This window comes from Rhagoletis zephyria, unplaced genomic scaffold (genome assembly GCF_001687245.7).
Source record: "Rhagoletis zephyria isolate East Lansing unplaced genomic scaffold, Rhagoletis_zephyria_1.1 Rzeph_scaffold_00160, whole genome shotgun sequence".
Taxonomy (NCBI): Eukaryota; Metazoa; Arthropoda; class Insecta; order Diptera; family Tephritidae; genus Rhagoletis; species Rhagoletis zephyria.
In genome coordinates, this window is record NW_016157244.1 from 223074 (window position 1) to 244295 (window position 21222).

Genomic DNA, 21222 nt, shown 5'->3' on the forward strand with positions numbered 1-21222 from the left:
TCTCATCTGGGTTCCCGGCCATAGGAACATACACGGAAATGAAGGGGCTGACGAGTTGGCTAAGGCCGGAGCATCTTTGGATGAATCCGAAGCAGAAACTATAAATTGTCCACTCGGACTCATCAAAAGGGAACTGCATCTGCAATTCACACGTATGGCTGATACACGTTGGAACAACCTTCAAACCTGCAAAACTGCGAGGTACATATAGCCGCACTATGACAAGCCAAAGACAGAAGAACTTCTCAAGAGGTCGAGGAAAGATATAGTGAAATTAATAGCCTCGAACAGCCATGGTGAACATGCAGCTAGAATGTGCCTTCCGTATAACCCTCGGTGCCGTAGCTGTAATCTTGTGGGAAGTANGAAATTAATAGCCACGAACAGCCATGGTGAACATGCAGCTAGAATGTGCCTTCCGTATAACCCTCGGTGCCGTAGCTGTAATCTTGTGGGAAGTAAGGAAACGGTCCTTCACTATCTTTGCGAGTGCCCAGCATTGGCACAAATAAGGCAGATCACACTCGGGAGTTATTCCATCCAGAATCTTGGGGAAATTCACCATTACTAACCTAAATAGATTCATCGGAAAATCCAAATGGTTTGACGAACCGAACGAATCATGAAAGCTGATATAATCAGGGGTCCCAGAGAAAGCGTATCAAAATGGTGCTTTCAGCACTAATTGGGTCCTGGGAACATACCCAGGCGACGCCTTTACCAACCAACCAACTCAGTAGTCAAAAATACTCTGTTCCAATAATCGCTTTGATACATGTACTCAGGATCGATTCAAAGTACTCAGTATTAAGTGTCGAATAGACTTAAAAAGTACTGAGTTTTATTTATATTTAACGGTATTCAGAAATGATTGTACTCAATTTGCATTTTCAATAATTTTCAAGTACAATACTTGTACCCAGTACAGTTAGCCATTCATTTGACGTAATTCGGGATTCATATATTAATTTAAATAAAATACTGCCAACATGTGTATATTTAAAGAAAATACTCAGTACTCTGAAAAATACCCGATCCTTAAAAGTATCGATACCAGAGAGAACTCGATCCTCAAAAGTACTCGATACTTCCCAACACTATACTTAAGTGTGTACGCCCGAATACGACCGCTGACCAACTTGCCTTTTTAACGTTTTAAACTCAACTGCACTTGAGCAAGAAGTTTGCTGTAATAGCATTGCAGTTTTATTAGGGGTTACCAATCCGTTTACGGATCGATAGGACCATGTTCAGAGCTAGCCTGAAGTAATAGTGTGCAGAGTACACTAACAAAACACCCGAAATATTTCCTTTGCGGAACGCAACAAATGTAAAAGATTTATTATGTAAATTCAATTGACAATTCAAGGATATTTCACTGACTTAGCGAGTATGTGTGTGTGCCAGAAGGGCGTGAGTCAACGTTTTAAATAAAGAAATAGGTCTCTTGAGCGGTTCGAAAACGAATGAATGCTTCTCCTGCTAACCAGGAGTAGACCACCCCGTACCTCCGTATATAACTAGCTAAAAACCATTAGGTTACAATAGATCAAATTTCAAAAGTTACAATGAGTATGTTCAAAGATTACAATGTGTTTAGATTTTACATCTTACATATCAATGATTTTAGAACAATTGCATTAAGAAAAAAAGTAGTTAATTAAAGATTGATGAGATCTGCGCGCATGTCACCGACATTTATTATTTTTTTATGCAAACAAAGCTGATGACTTAAAAAACACAATATTAGTTCTAATTTCAGACTTTGTGCAAAAATTATGAATATTATGCAAAATTTAGTACGGTGAAAATTTGAACTACCTAGGACATACCGTTGATTTATGACGGTGTTACGCAATTTTTTCATACACAACATGACAAGTTTTTTATATGGAAAAAATGCAAAAAAATTTCCAAAAATCAACGGTAAGTTCTAGGTACTTTAAATTTGCTCTTTATTACACCAAAATTTAAAATTTTTAAATATGCATAACTTTCATAATTTTTGCACAAAGTATGAAATTTGGATTTGAATGGTATTTGTTAAGTACTCAGCTATACTTTCATAAAAAAAATAATAAGCATTAAATGAACTAAAGAAAAAAAGCCAAAACATTATATTTTTGCTTAAAATAAAAATCATTGAAATCGGCCCAGTATTTTATGACTTTTCGGATTAGAAAAAACGGTCTTTCAATTTTATATAACACAGTTCGGCATGATAGTTTTCTCTGGCTAGCCATTTCTAATAGATTTTAAATCGCTAAATCTGTAAAAATGGAAACTTATATATTTGAGTTTTAAGAAAATAAGGCAAATAGCAAAATCGGCTAANTCTGTAAAAATGGAATCTTATATATTTGAGTTTTAAGAAAATAAGGCAAATAGCAAAATCGGCTAAACAAGGCTAATGCAGCGTTTTTGCTGCATTTAAAATGCAACATTTAGCACTTTCGAACATATGTTTTCGACGAGCGTTCATGCTATTGCATTTAGCAAATGCACATTTACGCGAGCTCGAAATCGTATGCTTTTGACAAACAGCCGTGTTCCAGTCGCTTATTCAGATCCGTATCTATTACGATAAATTCTCACGCAGAAAATAATGTGCAAAAGCCCTACTGAAAAGGAAAAAATAAATTTTAAACCAAAACTTCAATAAAAAAATTTGAATTGTTGTAACCATGACCGACCATTTGTTTATGTATATATTCATTTGTCGGTGCTGTCAATTAATATTTCCTCACTTAATTATGAAACAAAACAAACAGAATTGATCACAAATTGATCCAGATTTCTATCAGCATCACATCGATATTGAATTTTCTTAACTTTTCTTTATCCAAATACTGTAAAATAATAAATGAAATCTCGATCGGCGATCACTGAAACGCAGCTAGCCACTGTATACTCGAAAATGCAATCTTGTCACTTTTTCTCATTAAACCATGTTCGAATCGTGGAAATTTTGGAAGATCACAGGGTTGCTTTTAGCATTTAGATTCTTAATGCAAAAATGGAGTTGAATTTAGTTGCATTTAGGTGACGAATTTTGTATGGATAAATGTACATTTAGAGTAGCATTTAGAGCTAAATGCGCTAAATGTGCTTTTACGCGTAAGCAAAAACAGCCCATAACTCTTTTTGGGAAACGGCTAACAAATCGGCTGCCGGCTAAACCGAATTTTCTCTGGCTGTTTGCTATCGCAACCGGCCAAATCAAGCCGGAAAACGGCTAAACCGGCAACACTGGTTATAATACCATTTCATGCTCATGAAAGGTATAATTATCAGATTTCAAATCGGTGAAGTAAGTGATAAAATATAAATTTAAACATTTTCTTAATTTCTTCCCAGCGTATCTACAGCAGGGTGGTCCAAAAACAGTAAAGTCGGAATTGTAATGCTCTCACCCCCTAGGATTGTTCTATATCGAAAAAAGTATACCCCTATTTTTTTAATTTGAAATCAAAAAATATTTAGAGGTCGCTCAAAGCGCTTAAAGTTTTCCATGTATTTTTATATGGGGAAAAACAACTTTTCGTAGAAATGGTAAGAAGTCTTAAAAATCAATATTTTTCGATCGGAAAACTCTGGTTCTCTTCAGGAGACTTTCAATAATAATACCCAATTATTTATTTAACCATTTTTTAATACTAACGATTTTTTATTGGCCGCCCATTTGCATTTCTCGGGGTTTTTGGCTGACCTATAAATTTTTGTTACGATGAAAAAATAAATTAAACAATTGGTTATTATTACTGGGAATCTTCTGCAGATAAACGGAGTGTGTATTGATTTTTAAGAATTCTTTACCATTTCTACGAAAAGCTTTTTTTTCCCCATATAAAATACAACGAAAACATTGGGCGCTTTGAGCGACCTTTAAATATTTTTTGATTTCAAAATAAAAAAAGGGGTATATTTTTTTCGGTATAGAACAATCCAAGGGGGTGAGAGCATAAAAATTTCGACTTTACTTTTTCACATGCATTTTTCGAACACAGATACTTCGATTTCATACGGCAATAAAGATTTATATCAAATAACTACGCTTAGCTCTGAAACTTAAACAATGCAAAGAAACTCCCTTCTTCAAAACCAAAAAAAAAACCTTATACACTAAGTTCAAAATGATTAACTGGTTAAAAAGTTAACTATTTAATACAAATAAGTATTAAGTTCAGCATCCTTCGGTATCTGGCATGGCTCTAAGCATTCTTTTCAATGAGTGAACTAAGTTCCGGATAATATCTTGGGGTATATTCTCGCATATACCCTAAAGGGCCCTTTTAATGTTTCCCTTGCTCCTGATTTGAGGCTTGCTTAATTTTGATTCCATGTAAGCCCACTACTGTTCAATACATAGTAACAAAATATGAAAAGCAAGAAAATTCGGAAAGACCAGGAGGAAGTGGCAGACCAAAGGAAATATATACATCACAGGCAGAGAGATGTAATGCTACATATATCTAGGAAGATCTAAAACAATCCGCAGTAGCTATTCCAAAAGTGCTTAAAGATCCTGCTGAGATTGTTGCTATCGACCCACAGACTGTCATAAATTATCTGCATTCGTTGGTATTCGAGCATACACAACGCGTAACAAACCCTGCTTATCACAAAAAAAAAATTTATCCGGGTTATTTTCACGGATGAATCCCAATTTAATCTGCTTAGATCTGATGGGTGTCCATTTGTTTTGCGTAAAGAAGGTGGGGCATTAAATAACAGTAATTTAAACAAAACGATAAAACATGCCGGTGCCAGTGTCATGATATGAGGAACGATGGGCACAAACAGCGTCGGAAATTTAACTTTTGTTGAAAGCACCATGACTAAAGTGGACTACTTGAAACTTTTAAAATAATACATAGTACAGTCAGCTGCCAAATTATATATGTACTACAATTTTTGCCTAGAACAGGATAATGATGCAAAACATTCGTCGCTAATAACAAGAGAAAGCCTCGTGTACAATGTAAAAAAAAGTAGTTTCCACATCCTTCCCGGAACCCTGACCTCAACCCAATCTGTTGAGTATGGGTGCGTTCACAAACGTCAAAATACAAAGCATCAGTCTCTTTTATTTCTAAGCCACACTACACCATTTCCAGTTGGATTTTAGAAAGAGTCAATTGGATTTAGAAAGAGTCAATTGGATTTTAGAATAGTCAACTGGATTTTAGAAAGCGTAAATTGGCTTTTAGAATACTCAACTGTACTTTAGAAAGCGTAAATTGGATTTTAGAATAGTCAACTGGATTTTAGAAAGCGTAAATTGGATTTTAGAATAGTTAGCTGGATTTAAGAAAACGTAAATTGGATTTTAGAAAACGTAAATTGGATTTTAGAAAATGTAAAGTGAATTTTAGAATTTTCTACAAAAATTTTGAAGTAGCCAGTTTTTTCTTATGTGCGGTATTTGTCTATGCAAATTTTTCTAAAATATTCACTTTTAAGCGAACAGTACTACTTTCTATGCGGATGCAATTGCCAAACGAGATATGAGAGCTGGTGAATAAAATTTTTTTAAATGGCATTTTATTTCTTCCAAGTATGTAAAACATGGAATTTTGTTACATATACTATTGTCTTGCTCTTCCAATTTACATTACTCATTTACTATTACATTACATTTCACTCCTGTGCACCTATATTCTTTTTATATACATTATTCTACTACATAATTTTTATATTCCGCTCACGTCTTCATTATCCGCTTTCTTTTATACTTCAAACAGATCGTATATTCCTAAATGTAACCTGTTGTTTAACTTTAATATATATTATATTGTTAAAACTTAATAAAAAGTAGTTATAACTGATACTTCAGCAATATTTGAAACTACATAATCATATGCATAGCATAGTGTATGAATAATTAAAAAATCCAATTGACTATTCTCAAATCCAGTTGACTCTTTCTAAAATCCAGTTGACTATTCTAAAATCCAATTGATCGTTTCTAAAATCCAGTTGACTATTCTAAAATCCATATGGCCCTTTCTAAAATCCAGTTGACTATTCTAAAATCCAATTTACGCTTTCTAAAATACAATTGACTATTCTAAAATCCAATTGACGCCTTCCAAAATTCAACTGGAAATGGTGTAGAAGGAAAAGCCTAACTTGCGCAACCTAGTAGAAAACCAGCATCTAACCGTGGTTGCGCACATTTGGCATTAAAATCTACTGAGGTCTAGAAATAAAAGAGACTGATGCTTTGTATTTTGACGTTTTGGAATTCACCCTATCTGTGAGTTTACATGGAATCACAATTACGGGAGCGTCAAATCAGGAGCAAAAGAGACCTTAAAAGTAGCCTTTAGGATATATGGGAGAAAATACCCCAAACTATTAATATATAATAGAAGGCTTAGAGCCATGCCAGATACCGAAGGTTGCTAAACTTAATACTAATTTGTATTAAATAGTTTACTTTTTAACCAGTTGATCACTTTGAATTTAGTGTAAAAGTTTTTTTTTTGTTTCGAAGAAGGGAGTTTCGTTGCATTGTATAAGTCTGTGTTTTAATTATTATTTCTTTAACCTAAATAGCTTAACTAACGGCAGAGATATTCAACTTTGAAGATGAGTACCTTCAATGTACAACTTTTTTTTTGGTTCACTGTATATATAATTGATCAGTCATACGACTTAGTTACGGCGATTTGTAGCACCCACAGAATTGAGCTAGGATATCACTGACCATTATAAAGGACCCTGAATGACGGCAAAGCTCAAATCAAAGCTTTACAAATTTGTTAATATGATTTTTAACCGACTTGCAAAAAAGGAGGAGGTTATTAGTTCGTCGGAATATATTTTTTTTTTTATGTATGTTACCGCATAACTTTGGACCACGTCAAACGATTTCGATAATTCGCTTTGCATCGGAAAGGTAGTGTCTCAGAGGTGGTCCCATACTAATCTGGTTTAGATCCGATCATTGGATCATGAAACATATATAGATATATATATAGTGTTTTTATGTCGTTTTTTTTGCCAAAAATTACTTGTTGAAATGAACGATCCAAAAATACCGGAATACATATTTTAAAATTTTTAGAATCACTGCAGTGGCTGAGTTTTTGTTCTGAAAGGGTTAAAAAGGCTTTAGTTAAAAGTGTGATACATTTCACCATGAAACGGCGCCAATTTTAAGTGATTATTGCGTTTCAGATTTCGACCAATAAAGCCCTTGTACAGATATTGTGAAAGGTTGGACTATACCTTAAAGATGATTGTTTTCTCACGAGACACTGTACGAAGCTTTGAGTAGAGTAGGGTCCTTTAAGAACTTAAAAATTATCCTGGGTTATCAGGTCTCTAGCAATACAAGATTAATTGTTGTCACGAAATTCTTTAAATAATTCTTGAGCTAAATACTGAAGTTTATTCATAATTATCACGTTTTATTATATACTTAAATTTAAATTCTTAATATTATTAATTATTTCTTAACTGCATTCACAGAAATTTCGAGGGTTACTACTAGTTCTAATAAATGGTCAGTTTAACGTCTTATAAAATGTACCTTTAGGTTTATGCACCTTGAGCACACATCGAAAATTTGTGTTAGAGAATCAATGTGAAATAATTGCAGACGCCTGCTTTTTAAATAATTTTTGTAAAACAAATCGGCAAGTACACATCGCCCCCCGCATGCCAGAAAAATGAATGTGTAATGGTGAACATTTTGGGAGGTCAAGTTTGAAAGTATTTTTTTTACGAGACTTAACTCTGCATTCATGTAATTGACATTGTGAAATATGTGGTTTCCGTGTACGCATGACATTCTGGGTTTTGGTATAACATAGAACATCCAAAGGTTAATCAAGTCAACCCAATAACTCAAAATTGGTAAATCTGAACATTCGCATCGCGGATGTCTAAAATTCCACATTCGCAACCTCCCTACTATGTACATATATACATATGTGCATTTGGGCATTTGGCCGTACATCTGTAAGCATAAGTAAATAAGAATGTGATTTTTTGGACATACATAATAGATTATTAGTTCAGTATAAATGTAAATGAAATTTTTTTGAATAAATTAATTACTGATCGAACCTCAATCATAGCGATTTAATTTGTCATTTTCTACACCCATATGTACTATATTAGATACTTTTCCAAAAATCAGCTACCCAACGAATATTTAGGTTAGAGAACGATTAGAAAGCGAGTCGAATTCTAATGTGTTTCTCTAAGGTAGAAGATTAGAAGACGATTACAGAAACTGCCGAGAACTATAGCATTCTCTACAAAAAGGGAACTTGGGTCTAGATATTGAGAAAGAGGTTAGATATCTAGTCGTATTCTAACGTTGAATTTTAGTTAGTTGCTGGTGTCTAGTGCTTTTCTAATCATTCTCTAATCGAATTCTAGCACAGTTCTCTAACCTGATTTTCGATTCGAGAACTACATTAGATGCTAATGTAGAATCTAACCATTGCTCTAACGTTAGAGACTGTGTTTGCTGAGTAATGTCTAATATAAGTATAAATTAAACGATCAGCATTGGTAGCTTACCTGATCAATTTCATCGAACAAATAAAAGGGCGCTGGATCACATTTTTGAATTGCGAAAATCAATGCCAGCGCAACCAAAGATTTTTGGCCTCCAGATAACTGATTCATTTCTCGCATTTCTGCATCAACTCCTGTAAAGGATACGCGAATACCAATTCCAGTAAACGCGTCAGAATTGGCCACCTCTTTGTCATCTTTCTCATCTTCACTGTCCTTTGTTTTAAGTATTAAATAGCCGGCACCTTGTGGTACAAGTTTTTTAAATACTTTGGTGAAATTCTGTGCAACTTGCTTAAAAGTAAATTGTATGGCCTCAACCTTTTGCATTTCAAGAGTCTTCATTAGTTCCCGAATCTTTTGATCTCCCACATCTAATTCATCTTTTCGTTTATACAACTTTTCTTTTTGTTCAGAAAAACTGAGAAACTGATCCAAAGCTTTCTTGTTTACGTGATTATACTTTTTAAGATGTTGATTCGCTTTTTCAAGCTCCTTAAAAAGTGATTTTAATGACATTTTACTATAAACTCCATCAACCTGTGGTAGAGCACCTAAGCTAGCAATTTTTTCAGCACATTCGTCCAGTTTTTGATTAAGTAAAATTTCTTTTGATGCCCATTTCTCCACTTTTTTAGAGTCTTCATTAATTTTTTCTTCTGCTTCTTTTTCTTTTCGCATCCAGTTCTCTAATTCATGCTGTAATGTCTTTTGCAGATGAACTGCTTGTTGAACCCTAGAAAATAATAAATTTTAATTAAATAACCGAACTGGCGCAAGTACATATGTATATACTACCCTGCCCACATTTAGATTACACACCCTTGAAAATTGTTGCTGTATTTCATGATTCAATTAGATTATAAGTAGCTTTTTTCTAAAATTTGGCACTCCCACCCACAGCGATGTTTTTTGGAAGCAGGAGGAAAAGAGGAAGAATTCAATTACCTTTCAAAAAGTAGCGAAGTTCCACAACAAGGTGTTCATAAATTATAGTGCATGGTAGAATTTGCTTTAATTATTTAATTGAAACCAGCTTATTTTCATCGAATATATCCTTTGATTGTTATTAAAAATAAATATTTGTATGTATATATAAGGGGTGTTAATTTTTTCGCTTTTTACGATCCCGGGATTTTCGGGATGTCGTTATCACAATCCTGGGATTTAGATGCTTTTCAACAGCTTAAATCGAAAAAATTGCTTCTATATTGCTTGAGAAGCNATCGTTATCACAATCCTGGGATTTAGATGTTCATTACTTTTCAACAGCTTAAATCGAAAAAATTGCTTCTATATTGCTTGAGAAGCTCTCCTAGCATAAAATAAATGATAAATAAATGGGTTTGAAAACTACTATTTTATTTAAAGTGACGTTTTTATTTTTTCTCTCTGACGTCAGGATTTATTTTAAAGGATTTGTATTTGCAACGATATGATTAATTCCAATAATTATTTTAAAAATTCAATGCAATGTAGAATAAAAATATGGGTACCAAATGCAAGATGGAATTTCTTTAAAATTTAAAAAAAGTATTTTTTTTTTGGATTCACAAGGACGAATATGTAATTTTTTAAGCTGATAAAGTTAGAAGGACGAAATTCGAGGAAGTTATCGAGTTTATATAATTCCTTAACATATTATTTTTTTAAAAGCAAATATTGCGTCCTTACGCACAAAAAAATTGAATGTGTCTAAATTCTACAGAATTTCCTCTTTAATTTGATACCCATACTTACGGTGACCATCCGTCCTGTATTATACGGGACAGTCCTCTTTTTTCGTCCATTGTCCTGTTAATTTATTTATTAAACACGGGACGCCAAATGTTCTGTATTTTTTTCGATGTCCCTTATTTGTCCCGTCTTCGGTATTTTGATGCCTTAAAATCTCATACAAATGGCATGCCAATGAACCAGTTTTTATTCTTAAATCTGGACGCTTGTGATTCAAATCTATAGATCCTATAGGAGCACATATGTATGTGTGGAGATGGTTTCTGAAGTTATAATTTTGCGTAGAAAAACTGGACATTTGTGAGTTTGAATAGAAATTGGACGATAATGATTATTGTTAAAATTTTTAAACGAAATTTCACTAGTAGCATTTTTTTTTCCTTTTGATTTAATATTTTTTCCAGAAATTCGTCTTTAAATTGTAATTTTTGTTTACAGTTTACTCTAAAATTTCAAACTTTGTTTACGTATATGGATTCTAAAACCAACAACAAAATACACACAGCTTGCTGTTGTGCTACCATCTGTCCACTGTGCTGTAGTGTGTGACAATCTCCAGAGAGAGAGAGAAGAACTCATTACGCGAAACTAGGTGAAAAAATTATTGTTAAATTTATGAAGGATCGTATCTTCAATATGAGAAACTCTAAATAAGAGGGCTTCCATGAGAATTTTGCAAAAGTAGAGAAGTTCGAAGGGAAGTTGATCCCTTCAAAGGTACACTTTGCAGTTCAGCTCCGTCCGGATGCTATGCACTGCGTTGTGCTTGGTCGAAAGCTGAGTCTGAAGATAATCCGTTGAAAACAATTTCTACTTCAAAAGTAGTCGAATATTTTCATCATGTTTCCCTGTCAAGGAATGTTTGTAACAAATTTTGCGGGGCAAAAATCCCGACTACAGAGTAAAAAGTTATGGAAAAGTATTATACAATTGCGTGATCCCTGCAGTGAAAAGGTAAACCAGTATGCACAAATTCCAGTTCATGAACTATTATTTAAGGATAAAAGTCATACCAGTTCGTTATGAACCATAATTATACCAGTTCCGCGCAGAAAAAAGTAAACTAGTTGGTAGAAATTCTAGTTCGAAAACTGGTATTAAATGGGAGTCATACCAGTTCGTCATAGACTATAATTATACCAGTTCTCCGCAGTGAAATGCCAAACCAGCCAGTATAAATACTAGTTCATTAACCAGTATGTGCTAAAGCGACGGCCTACCATTTCAGCGATTTCGAACAACTTATGCGATCAGCGACATCTGTCTTTGAATAGGCATAACCATAACTAAAACGTGGTTAATTGCATTTATCACAAATGTCGGCTGTGGCGTCGAGTGAAGACTACCGATTCTGGTGCTGAGATCTCAGGTTCGAGTGCGCATGGAGGTTGTTAAAGTAAAGTAAGTAAATTAATTTAAGTAATTATTTCAATTTAAATATAAAATAAAAATTGTACATAAATTTAATTTGATTTGGAAAAAACCTAAAAACTCAAATACCATAAAAAAATGAAAATAAATAATTTTTTGTTCTTTTTAAAACAATAAATTTAAAAATTGCACAAGAGATATAAATAAACAAGAAAAAAAGATTCGCTCACTGAGATTCGAACTCGGATCTCTTGATTTGGCGTGCCACAGCTTTACTCTGTCGACCATTGCCACTGTTGCAGCGCCGGGAGCAAAATTACATACTTATGCATTTTACGGGGGATGAATAGGCAGTCTATCCCGTCAACTGGTATGATGCTATTAGTATTTCTACTGGTAGCGTGCTGATGCAGGAGCGGAGAATTGACATCTCCTATGACACCGCCATGTTAAAAATACCAGTCGCTAACATTGAAAAAGGATACAACGTGAACTAGTTGGGCTGAAACGCAAACTGGTAGCATTCTGGTTCACAACTGGTAGCTTTCCCTGCAGGGATGTTACAACTGAATATTTACATAGTATGTATGTATGTGTATATGTTCTGCTCTCACAAAAGTTTGAAAAATGTATGCCAAATCAAGACACTGTCTCGGGGCTAATAAATCTAGGATCATTGGAAAAGGTTTTGTGGAGAAAATTTGGGAACATTATTTTATGTCTCATAATCGGTTGCCATAAATATGGTCACCGTACCCATACTTCTTCTCTAAGCACATTTCACTGAATTTTTTAAATAATTTTTGAATTACTGACGTCAGAGTGAAAAACTAATAACGCAACTTTACTACATTTGGACCATGGTTTCGTGAATATATTGATTTTTGTGTCTTAAACTTACTATCGCACGGTGTTATATTTATGTATAATGAGCTGTACATTTATAAAAAAATATTAATTAATAAAAAAAAAGAAATATAGCCAATACTGGCCAAGAAAAGGAATTTTTACTATTGCTATCAGAGCAAATTACAAATCCCGAAAATCCCGGGATTATTTGCCAAGAATCCCAGGCTTTGCGGGACCTAAAAAAGGCCGGGATCCCGGGATTAACATTCCTAGTACATATATATCAAAGTTGCGTACGTCAGACCGGATAAAACTTGAGAATGGATGGTCCACTTTGAGCTGTTTTTCTGTTGTATTTGTTTGCCTTGTAAATTCTTTGCTGTTTATTTGTTTGCGGAAAAGTTATATAATTTTGATAAAAAATACGCAATAAAAAACATTTGGAGCTTACTTTTCTTTCGCGGTAATGGCTCGATTGCTTCTAATACGGTAAGGAGAATTCTTTGATGTTGCACTTTTAGGGCCAGTTTTTCAGTGAAAGTTTAAACTTAGATCACGTAAACTGTGTTTGTCTTGACATGNAAAAACTTGAGAATGGATGGTCCACTTTGAGCTGTTTTTCTGTTGTATTTGTTTGCCTTGTAAATTCTTTGCTGTTTATTTGTTTGCGGAAAAATTATATAATTTTGATAAAAAATACGCAATAAAAAACATTTGGAGCTTACTTTTCTTTCGCGGTAATGGCTCGATTGCTTCTAATACGGTAAGGAGAATTCTTTGATGTTGCACTTTTAGGGCCAGTTTTTCAGTGAAAGTTTAAACTTAGATCACGTAAACTGTGTTTGTCTTGACATGCTCGAGTTTAAACCACAGCCGTGCACTGGAAACCTGCCCTTAGTGTTCGGGAGACATTATGCCGCCGATCAGAATATCAAAAATTGGCTAACACAGTCCCGATTCGTGCTGCTCGAACTCAGGAAGAATGAAAAGGGCACGCAGCTACTGAACGATTGTGACAGGAACGCGATTTACACCGTCAAATGAGAAGTTCCGTAAGTGTACAATTAGAACATCGCTCAAGCGACTAAACCGAGTCCATGGATACGATTTGCCAATATTATATTGCGTCAAATTCTGATTAGGAGACACCAGGATTGTACCTTCGTTGACTCATTTACCAGAATCAATAGGTCTCCACGAATGTCGACAAATACATTTCGGCATTTAAGGGAATTTCGTCGCTTTAGCAGGGTGCGGAGAAGGATCAAAATACGATCTTTCTCACAACCAATCGCGGCCAAAAATTTAGTGCTGCGAACAAAAGCATTTACGATATCTTATCAATATCAATGTTCGTAAAGATAACGAAAGAGAAGATTTTGCTGCAAGCGTCGTTCGTTCGATCTTTCGCGATCGTTCGTTGGTTTCGAGCGTTTTTTGTGAAACTCAATCAGTTACTCGTATTGTGAAGATTGACACCCCTATTCTGCAACTCTTTCGTATTCGGATTTTGCTACGAATCGTAGAAATAGTATGCTGCAATCCGAATCGTATTTTCGAACTTTCGAAATTCGTGACAATGGCATGCCTATAAACGAACGAGTAAGCTTGTACGAAAACAATTCTGTGTTGGAGGCGAGATAAAAGATGTAAATCGATGTGTGTTTGCAGGAAATATTAGTGGTGTTCATTTAAACAGATAAATTTGCCTTTCGCATATACGTAAATTTTTATCCACTGCTTTATATAAACGAACAAAAAAGAATCTTTGTTGCCCCTTATCGCATACCCCGAATCCAAAAACTTTAACATACACTTGTAATCAAGGGATTAAACTTTTATTTAAAATAAATGTTTCAAATTTCTGACCACTAGCTTATTAATAAATTCGGTTTGCACTATGTACTTTTATGCAAATTTCGATGTGGGTTCTGCGCAAAAATATGAATGGCAAAATGGATGGCGTAGCCGGAGTGACATTCACAAGAAATGTTGTATACCTTTGTAATGCGGAACCCCCCTTCTCCGGCAACACAGAAAGGAGAATTCTACTTAGTTAGAGTTATAATCCCTAAGCGCGACCGAAGGCAGAAGCAAGCGCAACAGGTGGTGGACCTAACAAAGTGCATGTTTTCAATGGCTTGGAAGAAGCTGTTATTGCATTAACTGGATTGAGAACCAGATCTTCAGTCATAGGAGGAGTTCTGGCTTGTACCTCAGTAATTCAACCAGAAGCTGACATAGATGTGCCCATGGTTACTATGCCCGACAGCTTCGCATATCTTTGTGAAATCATTCCCATAGCGCGCTCTTACTCCGCTGCTATAATTGCAAATGCAATAGAATCCATAGTTTCCCTCAAATATGTAAAATCAAACAATATTACTATAAATAAGCACCTCATGAGTGTTTTTTTAATTCCCTTCCACTTTATTTTCCTTCATTCAGCTGTCTTCGAAAACCAATGGCAATGCTGCACATATTTCCGCAAGGGTTGCAGCATGTGGACTTTTCGTTCTTCGTAGCGTAGCTACGAATTACGAATTACGAAAATTCGGGTTCTAGAATAAGGGGTGAGTTTTTGAACGATCGCGAGCGTTCGTCTGGAGGATAAATTATTTATGTATGTATGGAAGTTGGTATGCTTTTGAAATATTAACCACTTTGTGTGAAAAATGTACATTAGACCGTTCGTTATTTAATCTTTCTTTTATATATACAGTTTTCCGGGTGGAAAAAGATGTCTTTTGGTCTAAAAATAAGCTGTGCAATATTTTATTCGAATATGATAACTCTAAGTCGCGTCGCATTTGAAAATTTAGAAAACCATATTCATTCAGGGAAAAAAGTTTTTAACAAAATTGTTAAAAATCGTGAATTTTATAGTCTTTTGCTATGTGAAATAACTCACAGAATCTGAATATGAGGTCAAAAATAAAACAAAAGTAGAATAGGTTTTAAGAATTTGCAAAGTTATCGTTTTTTAAAATTGAGAAACGGCATTTAAAATTTTTTTCAAAAATATCCGGTTCTGATTCTCACATCGCAAAAAGCTCTCCACCAGATTAAAGGTCTTCGAAACCCCTATGAAATTGCTATACAATATTTTGCAATCAAATTAAAGTTTAAGAGTTATCTGCAAATTTATGGGTGAAATCGGACACAATTTCAAGTTGCATCGTTATTCTACTGTGAATTACACCTAAAAGCTGTAAACTTTTTGTTCTTATTTTTATGCTATATTAAAGCTTATTCCATTTGAAAGTATATAGATCGAAATCTTTTGCAAATCGATTTGAAAATATAAAAGTTATAGCAAATTTAGTAAATGATATTGGATTCAAGCAACGTATCGATACTGTATTTGATTTGATTTTTAGATAAAGTTTAGAAGTTTCCGCGGGATAAATTTATACTTGTAAATATTTTCCACCAAAATAAAAAATGTTTTACTATAGTTACATAAACCTCAAGCTTTTTCCATGGTTGGCGTTTTTGTATCCTCTCATATGAGAGAAATCCTCAGAATTTAAAATTATTTGTAAGTTGCTGTATAATTATTTTAATAGATAAATATTAAGCTAATTTGACGACAGGTTTTGTTTGACTATTTTTAGTGTATTTGAAAAACAAGAAGAAGACAAATTTTGTGTGATACCATTTCATAAAAAGTGGGCCCACTACTCTAATTCTTTTTCACGAAGCCAAATTCAATAAAATGTGGTCAGCCATAACAACAACTGCTTTACCGTTTTTTGATAATGATCTCCCAGTGGAGGTAAAACGAGAAATGGTGAAGGCACTGCAATTAATCGTAAAGCAAGTCAAACGTAAAATTCCGTGAAGATAAAGTAATTTCAAATCCCGTTCTCTTGATTGGCAAAACTATTAGAGATTTCTTGTCCTACAAAACTAAAAATTTCTTCGCTGCCTTTGGTTTGCCTTCAGACTTCTTACGGATTGAACCATTTGAATGGGGAAAAAATTAAGATTATATAGACGCTACCGAATTTTGTCGAGATTTATTCGTTGTAAATGACACAGCTGAGCATGGTGTTCAATTTATGAAAGATTACAATCGAATCCTGACAAAAAATGAGCAAAAACAATTGGTGCTTCAATTTGTAGAAGCATGTCGAAAAAAATATACACCACACAATAAATCTGAACTTTTGTGTTGAAACATTATTCTTATCAAATTTGGCCNCACGTCGAAAAAAATATACACCATCCAATAAATCTGAACTTTTGTGTTGAAACATTATTCTTATCAAATTTGGCCACATTTTATTGAAATTGGCTTCGTGAAAAAGAATTAGAGTAGCTACTGGGTACAAATCTTCCTTCCCACTTTTTATGAAATGATATCCCATAAAATTTGTCTTCTTCTTGTTTTTCAGATGCACTAAAAATAGTCAAACAAAACCCCTGGTCAAATTAGCTTAGTTTTTATCTATTAAAATAATTATACAGTAAATTACAAGTAATTTTAAATTCTGAGAATTTCTCTCATATGAAATGATAAAAGAGGACAAAAACGTCCACCAAGGAAAAAGCTTGAAGTTTTATGTAACTTTAGTAAAACAGTTTTTATTTTGGTGGAAAATGTTATTTTGCTATCTCAATTTATCTTATTTTATCAACTTTTTTGCCAGCCAAGGCATGATAATTCGTAACAATTGTTGCAAAATATTACAAACTATTTTTTAATGAAATAAAACTATTGTCAGCTGTTTTTCCAATTGCAATCATGCAATGGAAATGATATTTTAATTGATTTTACGATCACATGTGCTGTACAGTATCAATACGTTGCTTGAATCCATATCATTTACTAAATTGGCTATAACTTCTCTATTTTCAAATCGATTTGCAAAAGATTTGGATCTATATACTTTCAAATGGAATAAGCTTTAATATAGCATAAAAATAAGAACAAAAACAGCTTTTAGGTGTAATTCACAGAAGAATAACGATGCGACTTAAAATTGTGTCCGATTTCACCCATAAATTTGTAGATAACTCTTAAACTGATAACTTGATTGCAAAGCATTGTAGAGCAAGTTCACAAGGATTTCGAAGACCTTTAATCTGGTGGAGAGCTTTTCGAGATGTGAGAACCCAAACCGGATATTTTTGGAAAAATTAAATTCAAATAAAAAAAACGATAACTTCGCAAATTCTTAAAACCTATTCTACTTTTTTTATTTCTGACCTCATATTCAGATTCTGTGAGTTATTTTTCATAGCAAAAGACTAAAATTCACGATTTTCAACAATTTTGATAAAAAAAATTTCCCTGAATGCATATGGTTTTCTAAATATTCAAATGCAACATGCTAGTACTTAGGGTTATCATATTCGAATACAATTTTGCATAGCTTATTTTGGACAAAAAGACATCATTTTCCGCCAGGCAAAACTAGTTTTTTGTAACGAACGGTCTAATGTATATATGTATGTATTTAACATGTCTAATATTGTGCTGTTAAAAAAAAATCATTATATTCTACTGTCTTGCTAGTATACTAGACTGAAGTTCATTTATTGAAGGAAACTTAGGTATACAAATTTGTACAATACTAACCACTTTGTGTGAAAAAAGGCCTTCATTCTATTTGCTAGTAATTCAATACCTGGTACTGTTTTGGCGAGTGTACATGCGAAACAGGCAGACATTAAGATTTTCGTTTACCGTAGAGTTTTTTACTGAGTTATTACACGTACGTATACACTTGTGTATCTAAGGTCTAAGGTAAGGCATTTAGGAGCTGGAACTCTAAAGCCCAGACTCTTAATACATTTCTGCACTCTGCCTGTTTATGGAAACGTATATGTATCTCCCGCTTATGTACATTGGAAGATTGATATATATCAGTGATTCCCAAAATGGTCCCCCAGGGGTCCACGGGAGACTCGACGGGGGTCTACGTTGGCGTGAAAAAATATGCGGGTCCATGAGTTGTAAGTGGGGGTCCACGAAAATTCATTTGGTTTCGATAATAAAGAACCAAAATGGTTGCTTATTTATGGCCTATTTATTTAACTTTAATTTTTTTGAGTGGTGTATAGTGCTCTTGACGCACTGGTGAACTTACCGTCACTTTGTGTCATCATACGTGGAGAAGCCTTAAAGGCCATCTGCAGAATAAAAAGAAACGGATGTTGGTATAACACTGAGTGAGGCGATGCGGATATTGCCGGCGGGAGATATTTCAGCACTTGTGTCTTTTCAATGCTACAGGATAGTACGCCACCATTACCTTTGTTGAAGAGATTCTAGAGAGAGAGTTCCCTGAGGGGGAATTCTGGTTTAATTGCAGCACTGAGCCCACGTACCTTGTCGAATCTTCACTGATGACTCCAAAACTGACTCAGGGTCAGGATCTGGAGCATTTTTCGAAGTTAATGGGGATAAGTTTCACTTTTTCTTTTAAAGGGTGAACACACCAAAACTGCGACAGTTTGGGAAGCTTATAACTTACCCAAAAAGATTTCAATATTTTGAAATTCAAATACCATAAGTTGACCATGACCTTAGTTGGACGTAGAAGAAATTTCATTTTAATTTGATTCCGAGTTAGAAACGAGACAAACCATTTTGCACGAGTTTATAAATGTACGGCCTTAAGTACACGTAAAGTTGCTAAAAATTAAAGATTGCACTATTCGACAGTTTGCAGGGTTTAAATCGGTAGAAATAAGGCCTGGCAGTTACGAGAAAACCAGGGAGCGGGGGTTAGCATGGTCAAAGTGATAACATTGCCGTGGTATAATGCAAATAACATCAATTTTGTACCTCACGACGCCAATCCACCCAATAGCCCAGAGCTATTGGGGAATACTGGTAAATTGTCAAAGGAATCTTGAAGAAAACATGTGAAACAGTGCGCATCGCGTAAAGTCGATGATGTAGTCGTGCAGAACATTATGTCGCGTGTGCGATGAAAATACCGATCACTTGCATATGGAGCAAATAATAACTAATATTTTAACATTTTAATAACATATAAACTTCCAAGTTATATAATACAAAAAAAAAAATTTCAAAGCCTTCTAGTTTGTTTCTGATACTAATCTCTAAGTGTCGCAGTTTTGGTGTGTTCACCCTTTAGGGAAGATGCTTCTGTCTTCCAAGCTGAGGTATTTGCAATCCCCAAAGCTATAGACTACGTGGTGGAAAATAGGTAGGATTAAAGGAGTTTACGCACCTAATGCAATGGCCAGCCCTTTTTCTAAGTACTTCCAAACTAGTTCGGCAATGCATGTCCGACTAAATTATGTTGCTAAACATAACGAGGTTGCTTTACTCTGGGTCACTCGGGAGTGCCTGGAAATGAGACATTTGACCCTTTGGCTTAGACCAGGCATTCCTCGATCCGCAACCAGTTATAGCACTCCCCACTTCGACCATCGAAGCAACCATCAGAAACTGGGTGGCTACTTCGCTCAGCAATGACTGGGAGCCATCGAGTGGATGCAGATGGGCAAAACTCATGTTGCCTTCAATCTCAGAAGGTCTGTCTAGTTTTTTCCTCTCACTGAGAAGATGGGACTGCTGACTGGTCCCTTCACGTGGCACAAACACCTGACTGTGATAGGCGTAAATTACAACTCCATTTGCCCATCCTGCTTTGAATAGGATGAGACGGTGGAACACTTCTAGAGCTTCTTGCTTGCTTGTTTGTTTACCATAGATTTATCTAGATGCGGTCTCTTTTTTGTTTCTGAATTTGAAGCATGGCATAAAAAGTTTTGCAGTTTTGTTGTTTAAAGTTTTATGTTTTAAATATGCGAGTGACGAATATTTTTCGCATCACTTTAAAACTCGGAGCGATAAAATTAAATATGCCATCAACACAAATGAACTATTTGACAACTGCATCACATGCAAATTCATGAGTGAGCCGACCACTATTATTATTATTTAGTGCTCTTAAAAAATATAACTCCTCAGAGCGAGATAGCAGTTCTTTCATGGCTTTACGAGCTCTATTTTTTAAAACTTGCAAGTGTGTGTCACATTATTTTTAATAAATAGAACACAAGAAAATATTTTATTCTTATTTTTGCCACTCCGAAGTTAGTCTCTGAGTCTCTGAATCTTCACATTTTTTTATGAGCTTTGGGAATATGNTCACATTATTTTTAATAAATAGAACACAAGAAAATATTTTATTCTTATTTTTGCCACTCCGAAGTTAGTCTCTGAGTCTCTGAATCTTCACATTTTTTTATGAGCTTTGGGAATATGTTAGAAATGATCATCACGGAAACCAGTAAAGTTTTGAAAGGGGTCTACGAGAAAAATAAGTTTGGGAACCTCTGATATATATGCTTCCGCCGGTAAACTCTCACGCGTTTAGCCCAAGAAACCCACACATTAGATAGTTTATAAATATATATGTACGCATATAAAAATATTTTTTAAATTTAATTGTAAATTAAATTGATTTTCATAGGGTCGAATTATTTGACGAGCTTTATTCGTCATCGAAAAGTCAAAACGGAATGTTTTTCACTGTAACTATTCCAACACAACACTTTAAAAAATCTTTTTGAAGTGAAACTTCTTAGGCGGCGGTATAGCAAAAATGGAGAGTGAAATTTTTAAAACTGAAAACGTTACATGAGTGAGAAGGAAGATATAGGTAGTATAGGGAAGGGGAAAAAGGCAGTAAAGCGACGCATGATGGGTACGAGTACCTACATATGTATATATGTATG

The 21222-nt window shown here is 34.5% G+C and overlaps 1 protein-coding gene across 3 annotated transcripts in view; it reads right to left on the reverse strand.

The window, feature by feature from the left end:
- Positions 1-21222, reverse strand: part of LOC108355127 (structural maintenance of chromosomes 3) — a 278962-nt gene that overhangs the window by 146366 nt on the left and 111374 nt on the right. For all 3 annotated transcript variants that reach the window (XM_017606318.1, XM_017606311.1, XM_017606304.1), the window contains one exon: positions 8542-9274. In XM_017606318.1, coding sequence (XP_017461807.1) covers positions 8542-9274 — 733 coding nt within the window. The remainder of the gene's footprint in view (positions 1-8541; positions 9275-21222) is intronic.